This window comes from Bos grunniens, chromosome 16 (assembly GCF_055505025.1).
Source record: "Bos grunniens cultivar Pamir isolate PY7600 chromosome 16, Bosgru_T2T1.0, whole genome shotgun sequence".
NCBI lineage: Eukaryota > Metazoa > Chordata > Mammalia > Artiodactyla > Bovidae > Bos > Bos grunniens.
Genome location: NC_141180.1, coordinates 42,957,757 through 42,981,054, shown reverse-complemented (window position 1 = coordinate 42,981,054; position 23,298 = coordinate 42,957,757). Strand labels below are relative to the sequence as shown.

Genomic DNA, 23,298 nt, shown 5'->3' with positions numbered 1-23,298 from the left:
TCTTGAGTCAACCTGCAGGATAAAGTCAGTGCCGTTTTAAAGGAACCCTCTACAAATCACGCAGTGAAACCCTGGATAACCGCCACGCAGAGGGCTCCGCTCCAGTAAATTTACAAGGGGCCCCTAGAGGCAGGGTCTGTCCTCCCTTCTCCGCCACCGACTCGTAGCCACTTTCTCACTGCCTGTTTATCTCCAGCCTACTCGCATCGGTATTTCCTCTTTTTCCTCTTGAACCGATAATCCAACAAGCACAGGAGACAGGGAGAAAGAGAAAAGCCAGGTCAAGGGGAACGAATGTCTGCGAAACCAAGATTTCCTTATGCACTTTATCAGGCACTGCCGGAGACAACCTGAAAGAGATCCGGGTCCTGCTGCAAGGGAGAAGGGGGCCTTGCGTCCAGAGTTCGATGCGCTGATTGGTTGGTCCGCCGCGGCAGGGGAAGAACCCGGATGTGCCTGGGTAGTCGTGTTGGCAGTCGGGGCTCAGAGGTTTGGGGTACTAGGCGTGCTGGCAAGCCAAGGCGGATGGCGCAGGGTTGGGCCGGCTTCTCTGAGGAGGAGCTGAGGCGACTAAAGCAGACTAAAGGTAAAGGGACGGGTCTACAGAGCTTTAATTCTTCGATCTGTTAAGGAAAGGGGCGGGGCTGCAGTTTTTGAGCGAAAGGGGGCGGGGAAAAGGGTTACCTGTGTTAGGGACAGGGAGCTGTAAGTAGGAGGACAGGATTGAGGGGGGCTCGGGAGCTGGATGCACTTGGAACCACGGCTGAGGTGGCGGTGGGGGTGTGTGGCAGACCCACGAGACTGAGATCTACTTTTTAAAAAGAGAGTTAAGGCATCTATTTCAGGGATTTGACTTTTTCCTGGGAAAGAAATGGGACTTGGGAGAGGAAGTGACCTGTAGGAAGCTTGCTGCACAGATCAGTGGTTGGAGGGTTGGGGTCAGAGTAAAGGAAGGAGGGGCACACATCGTATTAGAGTTAAATTGTGGTGTATTTATAGAAGCAGACTGTGATTGGGAAAAGGAAGCACAGGGATCTGAATAAATGCAGAAAGTTTCAGTTTGTCATGATACATCTGGAGTCTCGCATTCACTTCTGGTTGCCAGATGATTTTTGCAGTTCCTTCCAACTCTTGAGAGTCAGCAAACCAAAAGGGTCTTTGAGAGATTAGGTGTGAAATGTATAGCTATCTATCTACCTATCAATCTATAGACATGCATATCTACTGACTTCAGTGTAAGCTAAATTTTTGTGCTTGCTTCTCCATCTTTATAGTGTAATCACTAAATGGACTTTCACTGTTTTGTTATTTTTTAATGAGGGAATTAGGTTTGCTGATATTTGGTGAGAAACTTGTAATATAACCTGTGCTTTGTGATTGAAATTTTATAAAGTTGTATATAGTGATCTTGCTAGTACATGGTACTTCTGTGAGTTACACCATTCTTGGTCCCATAACTTACACATTCTGGGGGAAAATTAATAATCCCTTCTATTCCTTTTATTAGAGTGTGTGAGAAAAAGCTGGATGTTGCTCAGGTCAGCTTGTTTGTTTTTAGTATGGTGGTGAAGATAATCTAGGCCTGAGGAGTGGAAAAGGAAGTAAATTTGTAATGTGATAGCAGTGTAGATTATACGGATCGGGAAAATTTTGACTGATCCAGAGACCTTTAAAAGCTGAATCATAAAAGTTACACTAAAGTTTGTAATTAACTGACATTCCTGGTACTAGTACCCTGCCTCTGATCTGACCCAAAGTTAAGGGAGGCAGCCTCTGCATTAGGGATGCTGATATAATCAGAGTTTCATCCCTGCCTTCAAAGAGCTTATAGTCTGCTGAGGAGACAAACTATAATATAATGTAATAGTAGATGTTGTACCAGAGCTTGCTATAGAATTAACAGAAATGTTACTCTGCTGGTGGTTGGATGGAGCTTGGCAGTATTTCAGAGAGATTGTGTGTTAGTAGAGGGGAGTTTGCCCAGGGAAGGAAGACTTAATGCTAAATTGAACACTGCTGCTGCTAAGTCACTTCAGTTGTGTCCGACTCCGTGCTACCCCATAGATGGCAGCCCACCAGGCTCCCCCATCCCTGGGATTCTCCAGGCAAGAGTACTGGAGTGGGTTGCCATTGCCTTCTCCGAATTGACATTGGATTTATTATTTGAAAGTACATTTCTAAATATCTCCATAATTTGGGATAGAGAGGGGATGAAGGACCTTAACTTTACGACCTATCATTTACTGAGATGTTAGAACATAGACAACAGCTAGTCTTTGACTATCTTAAGAAAACATTTCAACATTTTGTATACTCAGCCAACCACAGTGATTGAAAATAGTAGATCTCACAGCTCTGCCTCTAAATCTTTTTGTCTTGGATTTCTCATTTATAAAACTAAAAGAGCTGAATCTTTTATTTTAATGCTCCTTCCAGCTGTTCTCCAGCCTTAAAAATGTATTTAAATAATCTATGAAGATAGAGTTGGTTGCCAGCAAAAATAAAGACAGCAATAGTCTAGAGAAGCCCATAGGGCATCTGGGAAAGTCAAAAATGTTCCTCATACTCTTGTATATATTGTTTATAATATTAAAAAGCTATAAGCAACCTAGTGTTCATTAACAAGGGAACGGATAAATAAATTGTGGTATAATCATCCACTGGGCTACTATACAGCTAGTGGGAATTGAACTACAAGCTGCGTGTATTAGCATATATAAATTTCATCGACTTAACATGTGAAAAGAGCAAATTGCAGAAGAATATATACAGTCTGCTACCATTAGTAGAAGCTCAAAATCATACAAAGCAGGTATATTCATTTAGGAATATAGGAAATATATTAAAAAATTAAAAGAATAAAACACAAAATTTGGGATGGTGGGAAGGCAAGGGAATATGATCAAGAAGGGGCAAATGCAGTTTCAAAACTATTGATAATAGTGAAGTCAGGTTAAGCCAGGTTAAGCTGCAGTAACATATAGCCCTGAAATATCAGTTGTTTGAAATAGTAAAGGTTATTTTTCACTCTAGTTTCATGTCTAACATGGGCTAAGAGGTGATTGTTCCATATAGCCACTACACACCATGATTTGGTGCTGTTATAGTTCATTATCACTATAGCGGGAGAAGATTGTGAAGTGAGCATTGGCAATAAATGCTTCCATCAGTAGAAGATCAATAGACTCTTAGAGAATATTCTCAATAGAGTATTATACAGCATTAAAATTAAATGGCTACAGCGACATGAACAACATGGATGAATAATGGCAATATCGTATTAAGTTAAGATTATATCCTGCATGACACCCTTTATGTAAAGTTAAAATAACTAAATAATATAACATTTAAAAGAAGTATTTGTAGACACAGTATGACATAAAAAGGAAAGGAAGGGAATGATCAACATATGATTCAAATGATGATTATCTTGGGTGGGGAAAGCAGGGCTTGATTAAAGGATGTATAGCAAAGATCACAAACTCAGCCCACTGGCTTGATTTAAGCCAAAAATGTTCATTTTTTCGACCCCTCCCCCCTTTTTGGATTATCTAATCTTAAAACTTCTTTTAAATTAATACCGGGGAAATTATTTCTGGTTCACTTCTCTTCCCAGTATATTCCTGTTGCCCTTGTTTTTGTATTAGACCTAGTGCTAGTTCAGCATTGAATTGTAAGCGTAAGTGTTATGTCACTCCTGGGTCAGAGCAATTAATTGCTAAACCAAGTCCTCCCTAAGCTCTTTTCTCACCTGCCCTGGGGGCTAGCAAACTCTGACTGGATAGTCAGCCTGGAGCCCTGAGAGGCTGATCAGCAGGAAGCCCCTGCTGGCCTTCAGTTGGCACGTGGCGTTAATAAGAAATAAACCTTTGTTGTTTAAAACCATAAAGTTTCCAGGGTTCTTTGCCCCTATAGCATAACCTAGATTTTCTTGATTGATACAGTTCTCTATATTTTACATAAAAATCTGAATTTTTCTAGTGAAAAATCCAAATGTCTGGTAACATGGACCTAAATTTTTTAGTGACAGCTGCCATATTTAAGGGCTTCCCTGGTGGCTCAGCTCGTAATTAATCTGCCTGCAATGCGGGAGACCTGGGTTTGATCCCTGGGTTGGGAAGAGCTGGAGAAGGGAAAGGCTACCCACTCCAGTATTCTGGCTTGGAGAATTCCATGGACTGTATAGTCCACGGTGTCGGTTAGAGGTGGCTAATGGATTGTCCCCTTTAAACTATACGTGTGCTCCCAGTTGGCCACAGCCTCCTTGGTACTTGCAGCCCCCCCAAAAAGTATGCAAAAGAGTATGTTCCTATTTTTTTCCCCCTAATTCTTCCTAAAGACTGAATTTTTTAAGAGCAGTTTTAGGTTGATGGCAAAATTGACAGGTAGATACAGAGGTTTCCCAGATAGTCCCTGCCCCAGCAGGTACATAGCCATCCCCAGTATCAACGTCTTCCGCCAGACTGACATATTTGTTATAACTTTCATTGACCCATCATAGTCACCCGAGTCTGTAGTTTACATTAGGGTTCAGTCTTGGTGTTACACATTCCACAAGTTTGGACAAATGCATGATGTCATGTATCTGTCATTATAGTATACAGAGTATTTTCACTGCCCTAAACATCCTCTTTTCTCTGCCTGTTCATTCTCTTCTCTCCTTAAACCTTAGCAGTTACTGATCCTTTTACTGTCTGCGTAGTTTTACCTTTTCCAAAATGTCATATAGTTGGAATCATACAGTATATAGCCTTTTCAGATTGTTTTCTCTCTCTTAGTAGTATGCAGTTAAGGTTCCCCCATGCTCTGTGTGGCTTGATAGCTGATATCTTTTATTTTTAGCTTTGAATAATATTCCATTGGTCTGTATGTACCACAGTTTATCCATTCACCTACTGAAGGACATCTTGGTTGATTCCAGGTTTTGGCAGTTATGAATTAGGCTTCTATAAACGTCCGTGTTCAGGTTTTTGTGCGGATGAGTTTTTATCTCATTAAAAATACCAAAGAACACAATTGCTAAATCATATGTTAAGAAATGTTTAGTTCTATGAGAAACCACCAAACCGTCTTACAAAGTGACTACCATTTTGCATTCCCACCAACAATGAAAGAGTTCAGGTTGCTCCACATCCTCACCCACATTTAATGTTCTCTGTGTTACAGATTTTTGGCCATTTTAATGGTTGTGTAGTGGTTCAGTTCAGTTAAGTCTCTCAGTCGTGTCCGATTCTTTGTGACCCCATGAACTGCAGCATGCCAGGCTTCCCTGTCCATCACCATCTCCCAGAGTTTACTTAAATGCATGTCCATTGAGTCAGTGATGCCATCCAACCATCTCACCCTCTGTCATCCCCTTCTCCTGCCTTTAATCTTTCCCAGCATCAGAGTCTTTTCAAATGAGTCAGTTCCTCACACCAGGTGGCCAGAGTATTGGAGTATCAGCTTCAGCATCAGTCCTTCCAATGAATATTCAGGACTGATCTCCTTTAGAATGGACTGGTTGGATCTCCTTGCAGTCCAAGGGACTCTCAAGAGTCTTCTCCAACACCACAGTTCAAAAGCATCAATTCTTCGGCGCTCAGCTTTCTTTATAGTCCAACTCTCACATCCGTACATGACCACTGGAAAAACCATAGCTTTAACTAGATGGAGCTTTGTTGGCAAAGTAATGTCTCTGCTTTTTAATATGCTATCTAGGTTGGTCATAACTTTTCTTCCAAAGAGCAAGCATCTTTTAATTTCATGGCTGCAGTCACCATGTGCAGTGATTTTGGAGCTCAAGAAAATGAAGTCTCATTGTTTCCATTGGATCCCCATCTATTTGCCATTTGCTATTTGTGTAGTGGTATCTCATTTTAATCTGCATTTCCCTGTGGTATATGGTTTAGATTCTTTTCATATGCATAGTTGTTATGTGTATATCTTCTTTGGTGACAAGGTATCTGTTAAAGTTTCTGACCCATTTTTTAATGAGGTTGTTTTCTTATTGTTGAATTTCAGGAATTCTGTGTATATTTTAGATAGCAGTCTTTTATTAGATGTGTCAGTTGCAAATGTTTTCTTCCAGTTTGTGGCTTGTCTTCTCTTCCTTTGACATTGTCTTCCACAGAGCAGAAGTTTTTAATTTTCATCAAGTATAGTTTATCAGTTATCTCTTTTGGTATTATATCTGAAATTCACTGCTACACCTGACATCTCTAGATTTTCTCCTGTGTTGTCTTTTAGGAGTTTTATAGTTGAGTTTTGCATTAGGTCTATGATCCATTTTGAGTGAAAGGTATAAGTCTAGATGTATTTTTGTGCCATTTGTTGAATATTTTTGTTCTATTGTATTGCCTTTGCACCCTTGTCAAAGATCAGTTGACTGTATTAAAATAGGCCTATTGCTGGGCTCTCTATTCTGTTCCATTGATCTTTATTCTATTCTTCTGCTAATTCCCACTGTCATGATTACTATAGTTTTATAGTAAGTGTTAAAGTCAAGTAGTGCCAGTGCAACTTTGTTCTTCAATATTTTATTGGTTATTCTGGATCTTTTGCCTCTCTGTATAAACTTGAGAATCAGTTTGTTAGTATCCACAAAATAACTTGCTGGGATTTTAATTCGTATTGCTCTGAATCTATAGATGAGTTTAGGATGAACTGATTGACATCTTGACAATGTTGAATCTTCTTATTCATGAATATGGAATATCTCTCCATTTGTTTAGTTCCATGATTTCATTTGAATTTTGTAGTTTTCCTCTTAGATCTTGTACATATTTTGTTAGATTTATATCTAAGTAATTCTTTTTTTTGAATGCTAACATAAATGTAACTGTGGTTTTTTATATCAAATTCCACTTGTTCATTGCTGCTATGAAAGTCATTGGTTTTTGTATATTAATCTTATATTCTGCAACCTTGCTATAATGACTTACTAGTTCCAAAAGGTTTTTTTTGTCATTTGTTTAATTGTTAAGTGACCTGATTTGTTGTTTGGGAGTTTAAAAATTAGCATTTTTAATCTCATAGGTAGGTTCTGTGAAAATGCAAAATAAAATGGAAGCTGCATTACTGACTTTCAGAGAGATATTAATAATTCAACTAACAAGTATAACTGAAAGGTAAGCAGGCTCAATGACATTTTCTGATGGTGTGAATAAAGATCAGTAGCCTAGAATAGGTTTCTGTTGCAAGATATAGTACACTACTTGTGATTCTGGCTAAAGTCAATAGCAATAACATTTTACTTTTGATTATATGTCTTTTGAAAATATTTTCTTCCCATATTTCATTTAATTCTTACATCAACTCCTTGAGTTAAGTAAAGCAAGTAAATTTTCAACCAGTTTGACAGATGAAGAAACTGAGGTGTAGAATATTAATAATCAGTTGACTTGCCTAAGGTTACTGAGTTGGAGAAAAGCAACAATGGAAATTTGACTCTCAAGCTTTAACTCTCCTTTGGGAAATGTAATAATAAGCTTATGTTGTTTCAGAGGTCATTATTAGGTTTTACAAACCCCATTTAGTTCATTTACAAAAACTTATCAGTTTCATTTCTTGGGCACTTATTGGAATATATCACTTATTGATCTTAAGTATAGTGTGAATGTGAGTCAGAGTCTTCAATTGTCTGACCTACAAGGTTAATACTGGTATGGACAGTCCAAAAAGTACATTTAATTACTTTCTTATCATTTAATTCATAATACTTTTTTAAAAAGACTTCTCCCGATTATTTTGTCTTCCTCTATTGCTTTGCTCAGGCTGCTATTAAAATTAGCTTGCATACATTGATTAAAGGCTAACTGCACTTTGGGGAACGTAGGCCCAGGCTGTTTGGAAGATGAAAGGAAACAATTTAGGATTAACTAGCATCCCTAAAATTAAAAGACTTCATTCGGTAATACTTTGTGTATTGTGTCTACCTATGTATCAAATTACCCTAAGATCTGTTAAAATTTAAGAAAGGTGAAGCCCATTTGAAAAAAGCCACCATTTTATTTCAGAAGTACAGACAGAACCATCAATCAAACTTAAGACATATCAGTGAATTCATTTGTCTGCCAACTTCGGTCATACTAGATTCTTCTGACAGCAAATCAGGATGAAACCTTGCTTTGTATTCTAAGGCCTAACTCACAAAGAAATGGACTTCCTTAAAGATTAATTGAGAAGTAGGATAGTTTTTGTTAAATATTAGCAGTATGATCAGAGAACTGTCAAATTCTGCAGGAAGATGGCAGGTTTTCCCCTGGAATTTTAAGGAAGACAAGGGAAGAAAAACCCTGCAGAATTACTAGAGTTTAATGTTAATGCTTTATTTTCTTAGAGAAGTTATAATTATTTGCTGCTCACACAAAGGAATTTTTCTCTGTTCTTTTTTTTATGTATAGATCCGTTTGAACCACAGCGGCGTCTCCCTGGGAAGAAAAGTCGACAACAACTTCAGCGAGAAAGAGCCCTTCAAGAGCAAAGTCAAAAATTTGGACTTCAAGATGGGTCAACCTCATTACCTCCAGAGCAGCTGCTTTCTGCACCAAAACAAAGATTTAATACTCAGAGACCATATTCTTCTCCTCCTACTCCCCTTACACTCACCTCTCCTGTTGGTGATGGAAAACCACAGGGTACTGAAAGTCAACAAAAGGAACTGGGACTTAAGAATTCCCATGAAGTTCACAAAAATGCTGAGGTTCTGCCTCTAAAAGCAGATTGCCAATTGGAAAAAAAGAAAGTGGAATTGTTAGTAAGTCTATATATCCATGAGACTTTCTTTCCATTTTACTTTTTTTTTTCCCCATTGAACTTTGAAGAACTACAGTTTTAATATTTTGTTTGTTTGATAGTCTAACCTAGAAATGTGATGAATAAACTGTTGAAAAATAGCTATGACCTAAATATAAGTACCAGTGTTAAGCATTTTGTATGTTTTATGTTATTTAGTCTTCTCAACAGTCTTAGGATGCATGTTCATTGTTTTCACTTTACAGATGCGATATCTTAGAAAAGATACTGTATTCCCAAAGTGAATACCCTGCTAATAAGTAATAGAGTTGGGGTTCACATGCAAGTCTCTGGATCCAAAGTCTGTGCCCTTTACCCTCACCAGAACCAGTTCTTATATGTATGATACTCCTCCCCAGATTGAACCCATTCTTTGAACTTTCGGATACCATCTTCACTTACCCAGAAAAGGGTGCTTGTGCAGAGACATGAAGATCAAAGGAAAGAGTATAGGGAATTGAGAGGACAAATTAAATAATTAGTCATTAGATTTCTTTATTTGTTGTATTGGTATTAGAAACCACTTCCTGAATTTAGTTTAGCCACATTCTTGTGGTGATTGCCATTCTGTGACTTGTGAATTCTTATAATCAGTTTTTTTCTATTATATAACTTATGTATGAATAGCCCTTCTTTGTTTCTCCTGATTTATCACTCACAGGGAAGAAAGAATAGTCTCTGTTTCTGTTTTCCATTTTCTGAGTCACTCTTTTTCAAAGTGTTGTATGTTTTATCTAATCTCGGCTCTTTTTCTAATCTCTGCTGATCCAGATTCTCTACTAAGTTTAAAGTGTTTCCTGCCCACCAGGGTTTACAGCCAAGAAATCATTTTGACAAGAGATATAAAGCCATATGAATTATGAAACCAAAATTAAATGTGCCTACATTTAATGTTTTAAATATAATCTACTCTCATAGTTCTGAAACAAGTTGCGGGGGGTGGTTTAAATTGGAAAATTGAGATTGAATGTCATTAGGAAAATTATTATTATCATTTTAGGTACTTGAGAAAATTTTCATAGAAGAAATGTCATCTCGGGAATGGTTGTTGAAAAGGAGAAATTCTGAGGCTATAAGAGAGGAAAAGGAAAGCTATATATTAGAGAATGTTCAGAGATGACATCTCACTTTTCTGAAAGAGGCACACGATAGCCCAGAAAATTGTAGAGAATTAAAGAAGTATGAAGAAGGGCTTGGAAGCTGAAGATGCCTATCTAGTGAGTTCCTTGACCCCAAAGGGGAGATGATGCTCTGATAAAACTAACCAAGAACATCCAGGTGTCAGTACTGCGGATCATTTGACAGAGTGTACTGGTTTGAGCTGCAACTAAGATCTGGGGAGGAGAAGCCTGCAAACAGTAAAAATGAGCAAGGACCAATGGCAGCCCTAAGGTGGAGATTGTAGGAATAAAGACAAAAGGATAATTTTGCAAGCAGTCACTAGGTCTCAGAAGGGAGATTTTTGATACAATGGCTATGAGAAATGACAGTAATAGGGACAGAAGGCTTTATCATTACCTTGTTTAATTTGCATTGACATTAAGTATGTGAATTTACAGAAAATTTTAATGTATTTCAGAATTGGATAGATTGGAAGACAATTCATGTTTGTAGATCTTTGGAGTTTTTTTTGAGCCCAGCATTCAAGTCTTATTTCGTAGTGTTTCATTCTTTAAAAACGAGAGCTAGAAAGAAGTGAACAAATTGAAAGAAAAATGTATGAAATAAACATTGGTTATTGTTTGTTATAGAAAACTCTTAAAAGATTTGACATTAGCTATAGGACAATTTATTTTGCTATCTATTTTGCATATAATACATGATTAACTTAAACGAGTTTCTTTGTACTCCTAAAAAATGCCATAGTACTCTGGCTTCAAGTTTGTGGGTTTCCAGCTTATATACGTATAGTGGATTTCAAAGGGCCAATTTATCTAAGCCTTTACATCAAATTATAGTCTTTGTTCCTATTAGAACAAAATAATGAACTGCAGATGGCTTCCTTTTAAGAGAACTTTTTTTGGGGGAGAAAAATATATATATATATAAAATCTGGTTGATTGAATTTTATACTTAGAAACTGAGACTGGCAAGGTGTGGAAAAGTACAAAAAGCTCATTTTTGTACATTTGCTCCCAAGGCAAGAAAAGTCTCGTTGGGAAGTCCTCCAGCAAGAACAGCGGCTAATGGAAGAGAAAAATAAACGTAAGAAAGCTCTTTTGGCTAAAGCTATTGCAGAAAGGTGAGGCACCTGAACCAGGAGAGGTTGTTTGTAACCTGTAATCAGTTTTGTCTGTTCTGTATTTATTTTCCTATGTCTGTTCTAATAAATGACATTTTCTCTACAGTCATTACTTTTAAGACCTATTAAACAAATTATGCTTTACAAGTGATACAGAGATTCCAGTCTTAATTTATTAAGGCTTTTAGAGCATAGATTATAATGTATTTATGAATATAGATGCAGTTAAAACTTAAGATCATCATCAGTGTTTTTTAGTTTTAACCAACTACATACTCATAAGGGAGCAGTAAATAGCTGTCGATATAAGTAAATTGGGCTTCCCTGGTGGCTCAGATGGTGAAGAATCTGTTTGCAGTGTAGGAGACCTGGGTTTGATTCCTGGGTTGGGAAGATCCCCTGGAGAAGGGAATGACAACCCACTCCAGTAATCTTGTCTGGAGAATTCACATGGACAGAGGAGTCTGGCAGGCAATAGTCCATTGGGTCGCAAAGAGTCGGACATGACTGAGCAACTAACACTTTCACTTTCTTTCTTCATAAGTAAGTTAGCAACAAATGCAGGTTTTAATTTTGACCTAAGCCTTAATCATCTGACATGTAGAGGAATAAGATTATTCCGAGTAAGTGACTTATACTCCCACAAATCTTAATTGTATTTTTTATGGCCATTTTTCTTAAAATTTTATCCTGCCCCCACTGATAAAAGATACATGATATAACTTAACTTTATCCATGACTCTAGGTCACCCTTAAGAGCGCTGTTTTATATTGCGTGTGATTCTGCTTTTCTCTCCCCTTCAGAACCAGTTTGTCAGCAGTCCCTTTTCCCTTGCTGCCTTGCACAGGCCTGGAACAGCATCAGTCCCGTTTGAGCCGCTTTCCCATCCCTTACCCACTCTTCCCTTTTAGTTTGTAGTTTCTGGTATGCTGTGGCCTTAGGAAACCAAGCTCAGTCAATAAAGTAGTGTTTGAGAATAGTGAGAACTAAATGCCAACAAGTATTCAGTGGCATTTTTTTTTTTTTAGATCTCCAGAAAAGTCTAGCAGAACTGTTTCTCATTAAAGCTAGGGTATGTGTCAGGGGGAGAGGAAGGCATAGGGCTGGAGAGAACGGTAAGTAGGTATCAGAGTAATTCAGGATTTTATCTGCCAAAGGGATATATGTATTTAAAACTAATGATTTTTTTTTCTCTTACTGTACATCTTGATCTTTCATGAAGCATAGAAAATTTCAACTTGACTTACATTTCAAGAAGGAAACAGTGTGATTATTGAAATGCATTTTAGTAGTCTTCAATTTGGAAGAGGTTAGGGAGGCTGTTTACTGGAGATTTTACAAAAAGATTTACAGGCTCAGTACTTGTTTTTCTTTATATGATTTTGATTTAAGACAGCACTGCTATAGACAGACATGTAAGGAAATGCAGCCTGGTTAGATTATTAATAAACGGACAGTGGGTTATTAAAGCACGTGTGCTCAGTTGTATCCCACTCTGTGACCCCATGGCCTGTAGCCCACCAGGCTCCTATGTTCCTGAGATTTCCCAGGCATGAATGCTGGAGTGGATTGCCATTTCCTTCTCCAGGGGATCTTCCCAACCCAGGGATCAAACCTGTGTCTGTTGCCTCTCCTGTTTGGCAGACAGGTTCTTTACCACTGAGCCACCTGGGAAGCCTGAATCATTAATATTTGAAATAAAAAAATCACTTGGTTAACTTCTGTAGACAGTAAACAAGAGTAAATGCATAATGGAGTAGAAATCAAGTCACAGTATGGTGGTTTTGTTGAGAGTTTTATTTTCCTTTGAGAATGTGTATGACATTTTGAAACAAGTAAAATCGTGATTAAAGGTTGGCTTTGTATTTGTTTATTGTTTCTGAGGTAGATGATGTACTTGGGAGTGATGAGAGGGCTGAGGTTGCCCTTAAACAAGGAGGCAAATAGAGTGTTTGGTTTTGAGCCCTGGAAAAAATTTTGAGGACCTGTAGTTTTGCCTACAGAAGAGGAGTCAAAACAATAAAAGTTTGAAGAAATGGGTCTTCAAAATTAAAACCACATAGACATTCTCAGACATACAAAGAAATGATGTTTAATGCTGGCATCTCTTCTCGGTGTCCATTGAAATGAAAATGGGCTTTGCAAGAAGAGTTTAAAGAATTTGAAAAGCTGTGTTCAATACTCTAATGTATCCAGTTCTCTATACAGGTACATCCTTTTAGTGCTTAGGGAATGAGTATAGACCTATGAGTGAATGATTTATTGTTATTTTTTAAGTATTACTTTTTCTTTTGTGTCTAAAAACAATATAGTAATAAAATTTGGAATCATAAGAGGAAAAAGTGCAAATGCTGCTTTGGAGATATACTAAAATATTACTAGCATTAGTTTTATTTCAGTTTTTCTGGTTTTTTTCTAGTTTTTAAAATTGTATACTATAATCATATTGTATATACAGTAGATTGGTTTTTTCAGTTGTATGTGGACATGTGATTTTAAAATGTTGTAATTTTTCCACTCATGTTCCTCATTTTATAGATCTAAAAGAACCCAGGCAGAAACCATGAAACTGAAGAGGATCCAGAAGGAGTTACAGGCTTTAGATGACATGGTGTCAGCTGACATTGGAATCCTCAGGAACCGGATTGATCAGGCCAGCCTCGACTATTCATATGCTCGGTGAGTTGCTGCTGCTGCTGCCAAGTTGCTTCAGTCGTGTCCGACTCTGTGTGACCCCATAGACGGCAGCCCACCAGGCTCCCCCGTCCCTGGGATTCTCCAGGCAAAAACACTGGAGTAGGTTGCCATTTCCTTCTCCAATACATGAAAGTGAAAAGTGAAAGTGAGGTTGCTCAGTTGTGTCTGACTCTTAGCGACCCCATGGACTGCAGCCTACCAGGCTCCTCTGTCCATGGGACTTTCCAGGCAAGAGTACTGGAGTGGGGTGCCATTGCCTTCTCCTTCAGTGAGTTAGGAGTCTGATTTAGTTAATGTATATTGTTAGCTGGGCCAGAGGCATTTATGTATATCATCGTTAAGCCTCACAACGATAGTATTAGGTGCTGTACCTACTCCGGTTTTCAGGCAGTTCAGTCACTCAGTTGTGTCCAACTCCTGGAGCTTGCTCAAACTCATGTCCATCAAGTTGGTGATACCATCCAACCATTTCATCCTCTGTCATCCCCTTCTCCTGCTTTCAGTCCCAGCATCAGGGTCTTTTCCAGTGAGTCAACTCTTTGTATCAGGTGGCCAAAGTATGGGAGCATCAGCTTCAGCATCAGTCCTCCTAATGAATATTCAGGACTAACTTCCTTTACAACTGACTGGTTTTTTCTCCTTGCAGTCCAAGGGACTCTCAAGAGTCTTCTCCAACACCACAGTTCAAAAGCATCAATTCTTCAGTGCTCAGCTTTCTTTTTGGTCCAACTCTCACATCCATACATGACTACTGGAAAACCATAGCTTTGACTCTATGGACCTTTGTTGGCAAAGTAATGTTTCACTTTTTAATATGCTGTCTAATCAAAGTATCTCCTTCTTGAAGTCTTCATTAACTCTTAAATCTGCCCTATACATTAACCTTGTTATATCCCTGTTAGAGGATTTCTTGCTTTATTTATTAACATTTTGGTCTTTCCTGCTAAGCCATCAGCTGTTTAACATTTGAGACTCTTTAAAAGTCTGAATGACTTCCTCCAGAACTCTATATTATTCTAACACCAAGTCTGTGCTCTTTCTTTAAGAAATTTTGATTATCTGAGATGGTCTAAGGATTAGCCTAGTTCTCATTTCAGTTTTCATCAAAGAAAGATCTAGTTTATTTTTTAAAAGCCTTTGAGTATTTTAAGGAAAATACCACTCTGTATTGAAAGCTTGAAGTTTTTTTCTTTTCTCTTTTTCAATTATGCTCTGTGTAAAATGGTTTGCTATCACATGTTTCCTTGGTTTCAATGACTGGCATTTTTTTTAAGAGAAAAAATCATCATTGCATGTTCTCAAAACAAACACATGTAAAGAATTACATGAACTTTAAACAGATAAAAGAGCAAAAAAATTAAGTCCAATTTCAGGGTTTTCAGTCTTTTCAACATCGCTTTAATCATCCTGGTTTGTCTTTTTTCACAAGGGAATGCTGTGTTAATGACTCAGTTTTGCATCTTTCTCTGTAACAGTAGAAATCAATCAGAATGCCTCATTAGTCCAGAGTAAACCACAGCATCAGAATGTTTATATAACAATTTAATAAAGCGGAAATGCTTGATTGTGGTTTTTAATTCACTGTTTATTGTTTAAAAAAGAGGTTTGTGGTGTCCTTGTGATTTTTGTAATTGTTGTTTGACCATATGCTATTAGACCTAATGGGTTGCTTTTATTAATTAACTGCATAAATTAATGCCATCAGTAGCTGATAACTGGTGGTTCCATTTCTATTAATAAGGTCATTAAGGAGGTAACCAAGATTTTATTAAGATTAGACTAAGCCCAGATTTTTATCACATTTTTCCTCTGTAACAAGTTTGCCAGAGGAATGTTTTTATGCCTTTTTAGCTCTTTAAATGAATAATTCTGATTATTCTGGATGTCTCAACAGAAAAATCATTTGATCATGTTTTAATTCTGTCCTAGGGGAGGGCTGGAGAAGGATGCCTTTGTACAGTGAACATTATATAAGAAATGCCATTGTTTTAGCCTTCAGAGAACCACAAAGAAGGTGGGCTTGCTGGTTAAAGGAGACAATATCCCAATATATGAATATTTTTTCATGACATTTTTGTACACTTTATATAGTAAAAAGATTTTACATGATAAATTGTTGCATCTCTTAACAAGCTAAAGATGACAGTTTGTCATGGTACTAACACTGATATAGATGTTTGTGAATATCCTTATTGTATGTGTGACATTATTTTTAAAAAAATAAGCTCTTGAATTAAGTCAAAGAGAGCCATAGACAATTTAGCCTAGAACCAGGGTTGTATTTAGCCTAGAACTAGGGTCAAGCAGAAGATTAAGACAACATTTTCTAAATTTACAGCTGTGGTTGTTAGGCAGTTATAGATTGGTGGTAATGGTATTATGGTCTAGACTTCTACTGAAGGTAATCCCCAGGGTAGTCTGCTTCATTGGTTCTGTGGGAGATTTCCTTGACTTTGTTTAAGTAAAAATACTGTTGTTCTGCCCACAAAAGGTTCTTCTATACAAATAGGCCAGAATTCACCTTAAAACTGGTTCCTGTAGAGCAGTGTCAGGGTGAACACCTCTGAGAAGATGACACTTGGAGTGAGCCAGCTGGAGAGGGTTGTCACGGCTGCTGCTGTTCGCAGCTGTGATTCCAGTGCTGCCCTGTGCTGCGCAGACCAGCTTGTAAAACTGAGAGTGGCTCCCTGTAGAACTTTTCTTTAACCCTCAGTATACTGGGAAAGATTGAAGGCAGGAGGAGAAGGTGACCTCAGAAGATGAGATGGTTGGATGGCATCACCAATTCAATGAACTTCAGTTTGAGCAAATTCCAGGAGATGGTGAAAGACAGGGAGGCCTAGTGTGCTGCAGTCCATGGGGTCGCAAAGAGTTGGACACAACTGAGCAACTGAACAACAAAATACCAGGAAAAACAATGTTCGCTATTTGCCTTCCATGTTTAATAGACTCTGCCATGTGTATGTCCACACATGCACACACACACACACACACACACATATATAAATGTTCTCAGTTGCTCAGTAGTGTCTGACGCTTCGGCAGCCCCAAGGACTGTAGCCCACCAGGCTCCTCTGTCCATGGAATTCCCCAGGCAAAAATACTGGAGTGGGTTGCCATTCCCTTCTCCAGGGGACCTTCCTGACCCAGGGATCAAATCCAGGTCTCCCACATTGCAGGTGAATTTTTTACCGCTGAGCTACCAGGGAAGCCATATTGATCTGATAGGACTGCCATAACAAATTATGGAAAAGTCAGTGGCTTAAAACAATGAAAATTTATTCTCTTGTGCTTCTAGAAACCAGAAGTCTGAAATCAGATGTTAGCAGGGTTGCCATTCTGTCAGAGACTCTAGGGAAGAATATAGTCCTTGTCTCTTCTGGTGTCTTGTGGCTGAAGACATACCTTGGCTTGTGGCTGAACTACTCAGTTCTGGGCCTCCAAGGTCACATTGCTTCCTCCTGTTTTCTCTCAAAACTTTCTCTGCCTCTTTCTCAAAAGGAAACATGCAGTTGCATTTAGTACCCAGCTGGATAATCCAAAATAAATTCTTCTTAATATCTTAAACTTTGTCACATCTTTTGCCATTTGAGGTAATGTTCATAGATTCTTGGGAATAGGAAGCGAATATCTTTGGGGGGTCATTTTTTAGCCTGCCACAACATGCATCTTTTGATTTGTCTAATAACTGCAAAATGGGCTTCCCTGGTGGCTCAGATGGTAAAGAATCTGCCTGCAATCCAGGAGACCCAGGTTCAAACCCTGGATCAGGAAGATCCCCTGGAGAAGGGAATGGCTACCCACTCCAGTATTCTTGCCTGGAGAAGTCCATGGACAGAGGAGCCTGGAGGGTTACAGCCCATGGGGTTGCAAACAGTGGGACAACCAAGTGACTAACACTTTCACGTTCAATAACTGCAAATGTCTCCTCTGTAAATTTTCTGTGCTCTTCTGGGCAGAAAATGAAAAATAATCCTCACTTGTGTTTAGTGAAAGCTAAGAGCAGATTGTAAGTATGATGTTTCCAGTCTAATTTTATACTTTATTAAAAGGTGATGTAATACTTTGGCAAAATAGTAAGGAAACTAAGCAGTTCATTATTGTATCATCCTTTTAGGTCATTCCATCATTCTCTATTTTCTTATTATTTTAATTTTTCAGCATACATGGGAATAATAGATGAGTAATGAGGAAGTAATTCCTAGGGTGAGGAAATGACAAATGTTTCAAAAAACAGGAAAAACTGTATTTCAACAATCCGATAATGTAGCTTAGATTTCTAAAAGGGCCCAGTGGACTGATAAAGTAACTGTAAAATATAGTCTATTTTTCAAAATATTATAAGTAAATTTTCTCTTTGTTCTCTGGAAAACTTCTAAGAAAGAATAAGCATTATGATATATTGATACTTACAAGTAGTTAGAACTGTTCAGAAAAGAAACTAAAGAACTAAAAGGTCTAAGAACACTTTTAGTTTCATCGGGACCTAATGCATGCCAAGGGTTAATGGTGTTTTAAAAAATTTTCAGGGATACTGAAACCAAGAGATAGTTTCTAGAATCCTTTAAATAACATTCATTAAATCATTCAAGATCCCTTTAAAATAACAAAATGATTCTATAATTACATTTCCAGTTCAATTTGTCTTACTGTATTATGTATAATGCTCTTATTATTCTGTTCCAAAGTATGTCTTCATAGTCTGATTTGGTATTATCCACCTGACCCCCAGACTTGTAGTGCAGCTTGTGAAACTAATCAATATTTTTTGAACATAAATCACTGTTAAAAAAAAAAAAAAAAATATATATATATGCATGTTTCTGGCCAGAGGACTTTAAATAAATAAACAAAATGCTGAATCTTCAATGATTTATTCAGAGTGAAAGATCAATGGAAACTAGGGACCGATTAGCAAATTTTATTTCAATTCAGCATTCATGAGCCTAGTCGGTAAATCTTTACTGACTGACTTTGACTTTGACTGAGGCTGACCACAGACTTGCAGAGAAGGAGGGCTTGAGTCAAGGGGAGGGACAAGATACATATACCTCTAGAGAATGTTGTCAGCTCTCAAGCTTGATGAAAGAACATTCATAGCTAGGATATTATAAAATATGGGAATAAGGGATCCATATACCCAGCATACCCTCCTTTGTAACAATTCTTTTAACATAAGGGTAGTTGAAAAACAGCTCGTTCTTATTCTTATATTTACAAGATGACAGTAAAAAAAATTAGATGTGAGAAATGAACATTATGTAAAAGTTTTCAAATATAAACCCTAAGTTCTTAAATTGTACATAAGTTTAATTGTAAATATTTGTTTGTGTGCTTAGTTGCTCAGTCATGATCCCATGGACTGTAGCCCGCCAGGCTCCTTTGTCCATGGGATTCTTCAAGCAAGAATACTGGAGTGGGTTGCCATGCCCTTCTCTAGGGAATCTTCCCCACCCATGGATCAAACCCAGGTTTCCTGCATTGTAGGCAAATTCTTTACCATCTGAGCCACCAGGGAAGCCCAGATACATGTTTAGTGATATACTAACAGTACTGTTTAATTCTGGTGCTCTGAAGAGGAAGTTCTGTTTCTTGAATGCCTACCAGGCACTGGGCTAGACACTTGCCCTATTTTTTCTATTTAATGCTTAGTTAACACTACTATGAGGTATTACTATCATCACCATTTTATAGACAAACCAAGACTTAGTTCACGAAACTACCCCTGCTCACCATACTGGAATCTTTAGTCACTGCATGCCTTTTTTTCAGCCTCTTCCACTGGAACGTGGCTGTGTTTTGTTTTCATGATGTCAACATGTGCCTGGGGCACACTTGATAACAAAAATGGGAACCCCAGAACATTTAATCCATAAACTGAACTGAGGAGCTTAGCATGACCAGGCACTAAGGGTTCTGTTCAATCTGATATAAGTCAAGCCAAGCCAACCCAGCCAGAAGGAATTTTGGAACATGGAGGCTTTGATTGAAGAGAATTTGATATCATACAGCTGGTGGCCATATTGGGCTGTGAATATGATAGGAAAGCCTAAAGGAAAGAAACTCTGGTTTCTGACCATTGAAGAGAAGAGCCCTTTATTCTGATGACATGCCTGTGAGATTGCCTCTTATATCCTGCAGTAAAACCCCCTCTGTACTTGAGCTAGTATGACTCAGTATCTATTCATCACATCCAGAAAAGGCTTTTGCCAAAACACGTACACACATTGTAAATGGCAAAGGTAGGTTTTGAACCCTGGATTCTCTAAAAGCAAGGCCTTTTATTTATTTATTTTTCACTGTATTTCCTTCCGAGAGACTCTCGCATAAGGAGATCATACCTATTTCTTTTTTGCCATAACTCTCATACTGGAAATTACTATTACATTGAGTAAGGTAAGGCAGGGCTTCCCTGGTGGCTCAGCAGTAAAGAATCCGCCTGTAATGCAGGGGACTCAGGTTCGATCCCTGAGTCAGAAGGATCCCCTGGAAGAGGGCATGGCAACCCACTCCAGTACTCTTGCCTGGAGAATCTCATGGACTGAGGAGCCTGGCAGGCTACAGTCCATAGGATCGCAAAGAGTTGGACATGACTGAAGCGACTGAGCATGCACGCACTCAAGGTAAGGCAGTCAACAGGTAAGACAGCATAGCCTTCACAACTGTTGGTAGTAACTAAATAGAATAATTAGTTGGTAGGAGGAATCAACCTCTTCTAGACAAAAAGAAAAGCGACACATTATATGGAAAGGCAAATTAAAAAAAAGGGAGATCGTAAATTGACCTCCTCAGTAGAATTACCCTGCATCAAGTAAGACTGGCATATCTACCTATGGAGTTTCTATATATGTAAAAATAATTGACTTTTCTTAGTAAAAGTCTCACAGTAGTCTGTTGCAGAGTGGACAGGGTGAAAACAACCTGGGGCTTCTCAACTGGGGGCAGTTTTGCCCCTGAGGAGACGTTTGGTAATATCTGGAGACATTTTTGGTTCTCCCAAGCAATAGGTGCTACTGTCCATGTCTTTCTCCACCAAAAGGTTTCTCCCTTTTCTAATCCATGGAGTCAAGAGATACAGATTTCTCTGCTTTCTCCATCCACTGTTTTACCTCTCATAAATTTAACTGGCTATATGCTAGAGCTGGCTTGCCCTGCTTCATAAGAGAGTTTGTGTATCTCTTCCCAGTTCTGCATTCAGGGATATCACATCAGTAGCTTGAAACTGGCCGTAGTAATCATAGGTTTACTACAGAAATTGACAAACACTGCATATTAGGGCTTTCCCCTACTGGAGCTAGCATGCCACTGAATTAACTTTTCAGCCCGGTTTCATTCACGCACAGCCTTGGAAAGAGAAAATGGGCACAGGAAAATGTGTTTAGGTTAGGAGAGTCCAGATGTGCATTTTGTGGAAGTTTCAGCAGCAGTACCCTACTTGGTCTAACATGTAGACAGCTGTTTGTAAAGTATTAATAGCCATATTTTCTTCATACATCATTTTTTCTGGTGTTGGAGTTACTATGTCTAGCCCTCTGACTGTCTCCTTCAGTAGCTGACTAATAGACCAGTGTTTCTATCTGCTCCTGCAGGAAGCGGTTTGACAGGGCTGAAGCAGAGTATGTGACAGCAAAGCTAGAGCTGCAGCGCAAGACTGAGCTTAAAGAGCAGCTCACTGAACACCTTTGTACGATCATCCAGCAGAACGAGCTCCGCAAGGCCAAGAAGTTGGAGGAGTTGATGCAACAACTGGATGTGCACGCTGACGAGGAGACTTTGGAGCTCGAGGTGGAGGTGGAGAGGCTGCTGTGTGAACAAGAAGCAGAAGCAAGGAAACAAGTGGTTCATTTAGAGAGGTCATTTCAGCCTTCTGGAGAGAGCGTGACCCTAGAGTTGGCTAAAGAGAACAAAAAGCCTCAAGACCAGGCTGCTTCCCCAAAGGTAGACGAACAGGGGAAAAACTCCAATAGCATTGCCCTTCTCGATCCAGAACGGCCAAATCAAGAGGTTGAAACTGCTGTAAAAGACATTTCAGCTTCTCTTATCACGTGAAATGGCTGTGTTTGTTCTTTACAATTAAATAGGGTATTCAGTAGACTTTCTGTTGTATATTATGCCATGACCTCTGATAAATGCCCCTTCAAAACAATATTAATTTTTAAATCCATTAGTTTTAGTATAACATGTTTGGAGGTTCTAGAAAAATCTCAGATTATGATAGTTTTTTATATGTGGGCATAGTTCACCTTGATTTTAATCCAGGTCTTCCATTGTATCCTTATCACTGGGTGAAAACAAGTGATTTTAAAGGATGGAAGAAAAACTACATGGTTAATTGTTTTTGCAGACCAGGTGAATACCGAAATGTAAAAGTGAAAAATGATAATCGGTATCTACTGGAACTTATTTAACTTCTCCTGGGAGAAATGTTGGAAATGAGAGTTCTATTTCATGTAATCTATAAAGAGACACGAAAGCTAACGTGGAAAAGAGAATGAGAGACAAAACTTCAAAAGTACTAGGTTGAATTATCTATTCAGATCTCACTCGTGTAAAATACAACTTGGAAGTTATAGTTTACAAAAAGAACCAGACACCTTAAGTTGCTGTTGATATACATGTACACACATACAAACATAGATATGTATAAATATACCACGGTATATATAATTGTACTATTACTATATTGTCTCTTTTCTAATCAGCACATTGCTTAAATTTAGGCAGTGAAAACCCTTCTATAGGCTGAAAATAATACAGAAAATCTTGTTGCTACTTTTGATTATTTAAAGTTGATATATTTTTTTCCTTAAAGTTACCTGTATGTGTTTTATATGTTGGATATAAATTATCCTGTCGTGGAACATTAAAATTGTTAAAATGATGGTTTTTTTATTACTTCAATAATTTGTTAATTACCATCACTAATACTTGACCACTACATTGTACTATATGTGAATGTGTAACTATCACGTGAAATTATGATCTATTTATCAGAAATTCTGAAAGTACAAATATTACATTTTAAGGCTTAGAGAACTATTATAAAAGAAGATAAAGACAAATGTAATATTGTATCCATTATAAGTTCTGAAAAAGTTGGGGATATCCTATTTTAAAATGAGTTTGTTTAAAGATACTACCTTCTAGGAATGCAGGTGAGCTTTTTATATTATGTAATTTGAGTTGAATTTATAGCTTTCCATTACTGACTTCTCTGAACAGAAACACTTAGATAGTTGTTTTTTATTTATGAATTACGTACATAAAAACTGAAAGCTTCATTGTTCAAAACACTTATTTTTCTAATGAATAAATGATTCTGATGCATTTATAATGTGACAAGTTTAAACACTTGAGTGTGTATTCTTAAGCACTTTGTGGCAATAATGCATCCTGTTTGTTCATGTGGTAGGGGCTTCCCAGGTGGCTCAATAGTAAAGAATCCACCTGCCCACACTGGGGACGCAAGAGATGTGGGTTCAGTCCCTGGGTTGGGAAGATCCCCTGGAGGAGGAGATGACAACCCGCTCCAGTATTCTTGCCTGGAGAATTCCTTGGACAGAGGAGCTTGGCGGCCTATTCC

The 23,298-nt window shown here is 38.2% G+C and overlaps 1 protein-coding gene across 16 annotated transcripts; it reads left to right on the top strand.

Annotated features, from left to right (window-relative positions):
• The first annotated feature begins 435 nt into the window (after positions 1 to 435).
• Positions 436 to 23,064, top strand: GORAB (golgin, RAB6 interacting). Of its 16 annotated transcripts, none has more exons than XM_086342647.1 (7): positions 436 to 586; positions 7,018 to 7,109; positions 8,385 to 8,733; positions 9,776 to 9,992; positions 10,916 to 11,017; positions 13,557 to 13,697; positions 21,305 to 23,064. In XM_086342647.1, the coding sequence occupies exons 5-7, from the start codon at positions 10,962 to 10,964 to the stop codon at positions 21,762 to 21,764; spliced, it is 657 nt and encodes a 218-aa protein (XP_086198773.1). In that variant the 5' UTR covers positions 436 to 586; positions 7,018 to 7,109; positions 8,385 to 8,733; positions 9,776 to 9,992; positions 10,916 to 10,961; the 3' UTR covers positions 21,765 to 23,064. The 16 variants fall into 16 exon arrangements, with proteins under 16 accessions (XP_086198773.1, XP_086198772.1, XP_086198765.1 ...); XM_086342646.1 differs by having other exon boundaries at positions 8,385 to 8,737; XM_086342639.1 differs by having other exon boundaries at positions 8,385 to 8,737; positions 21,284 to 23,064.
• Positions 23,065 to 23,298: the final 234 nt, after the last annotated feature.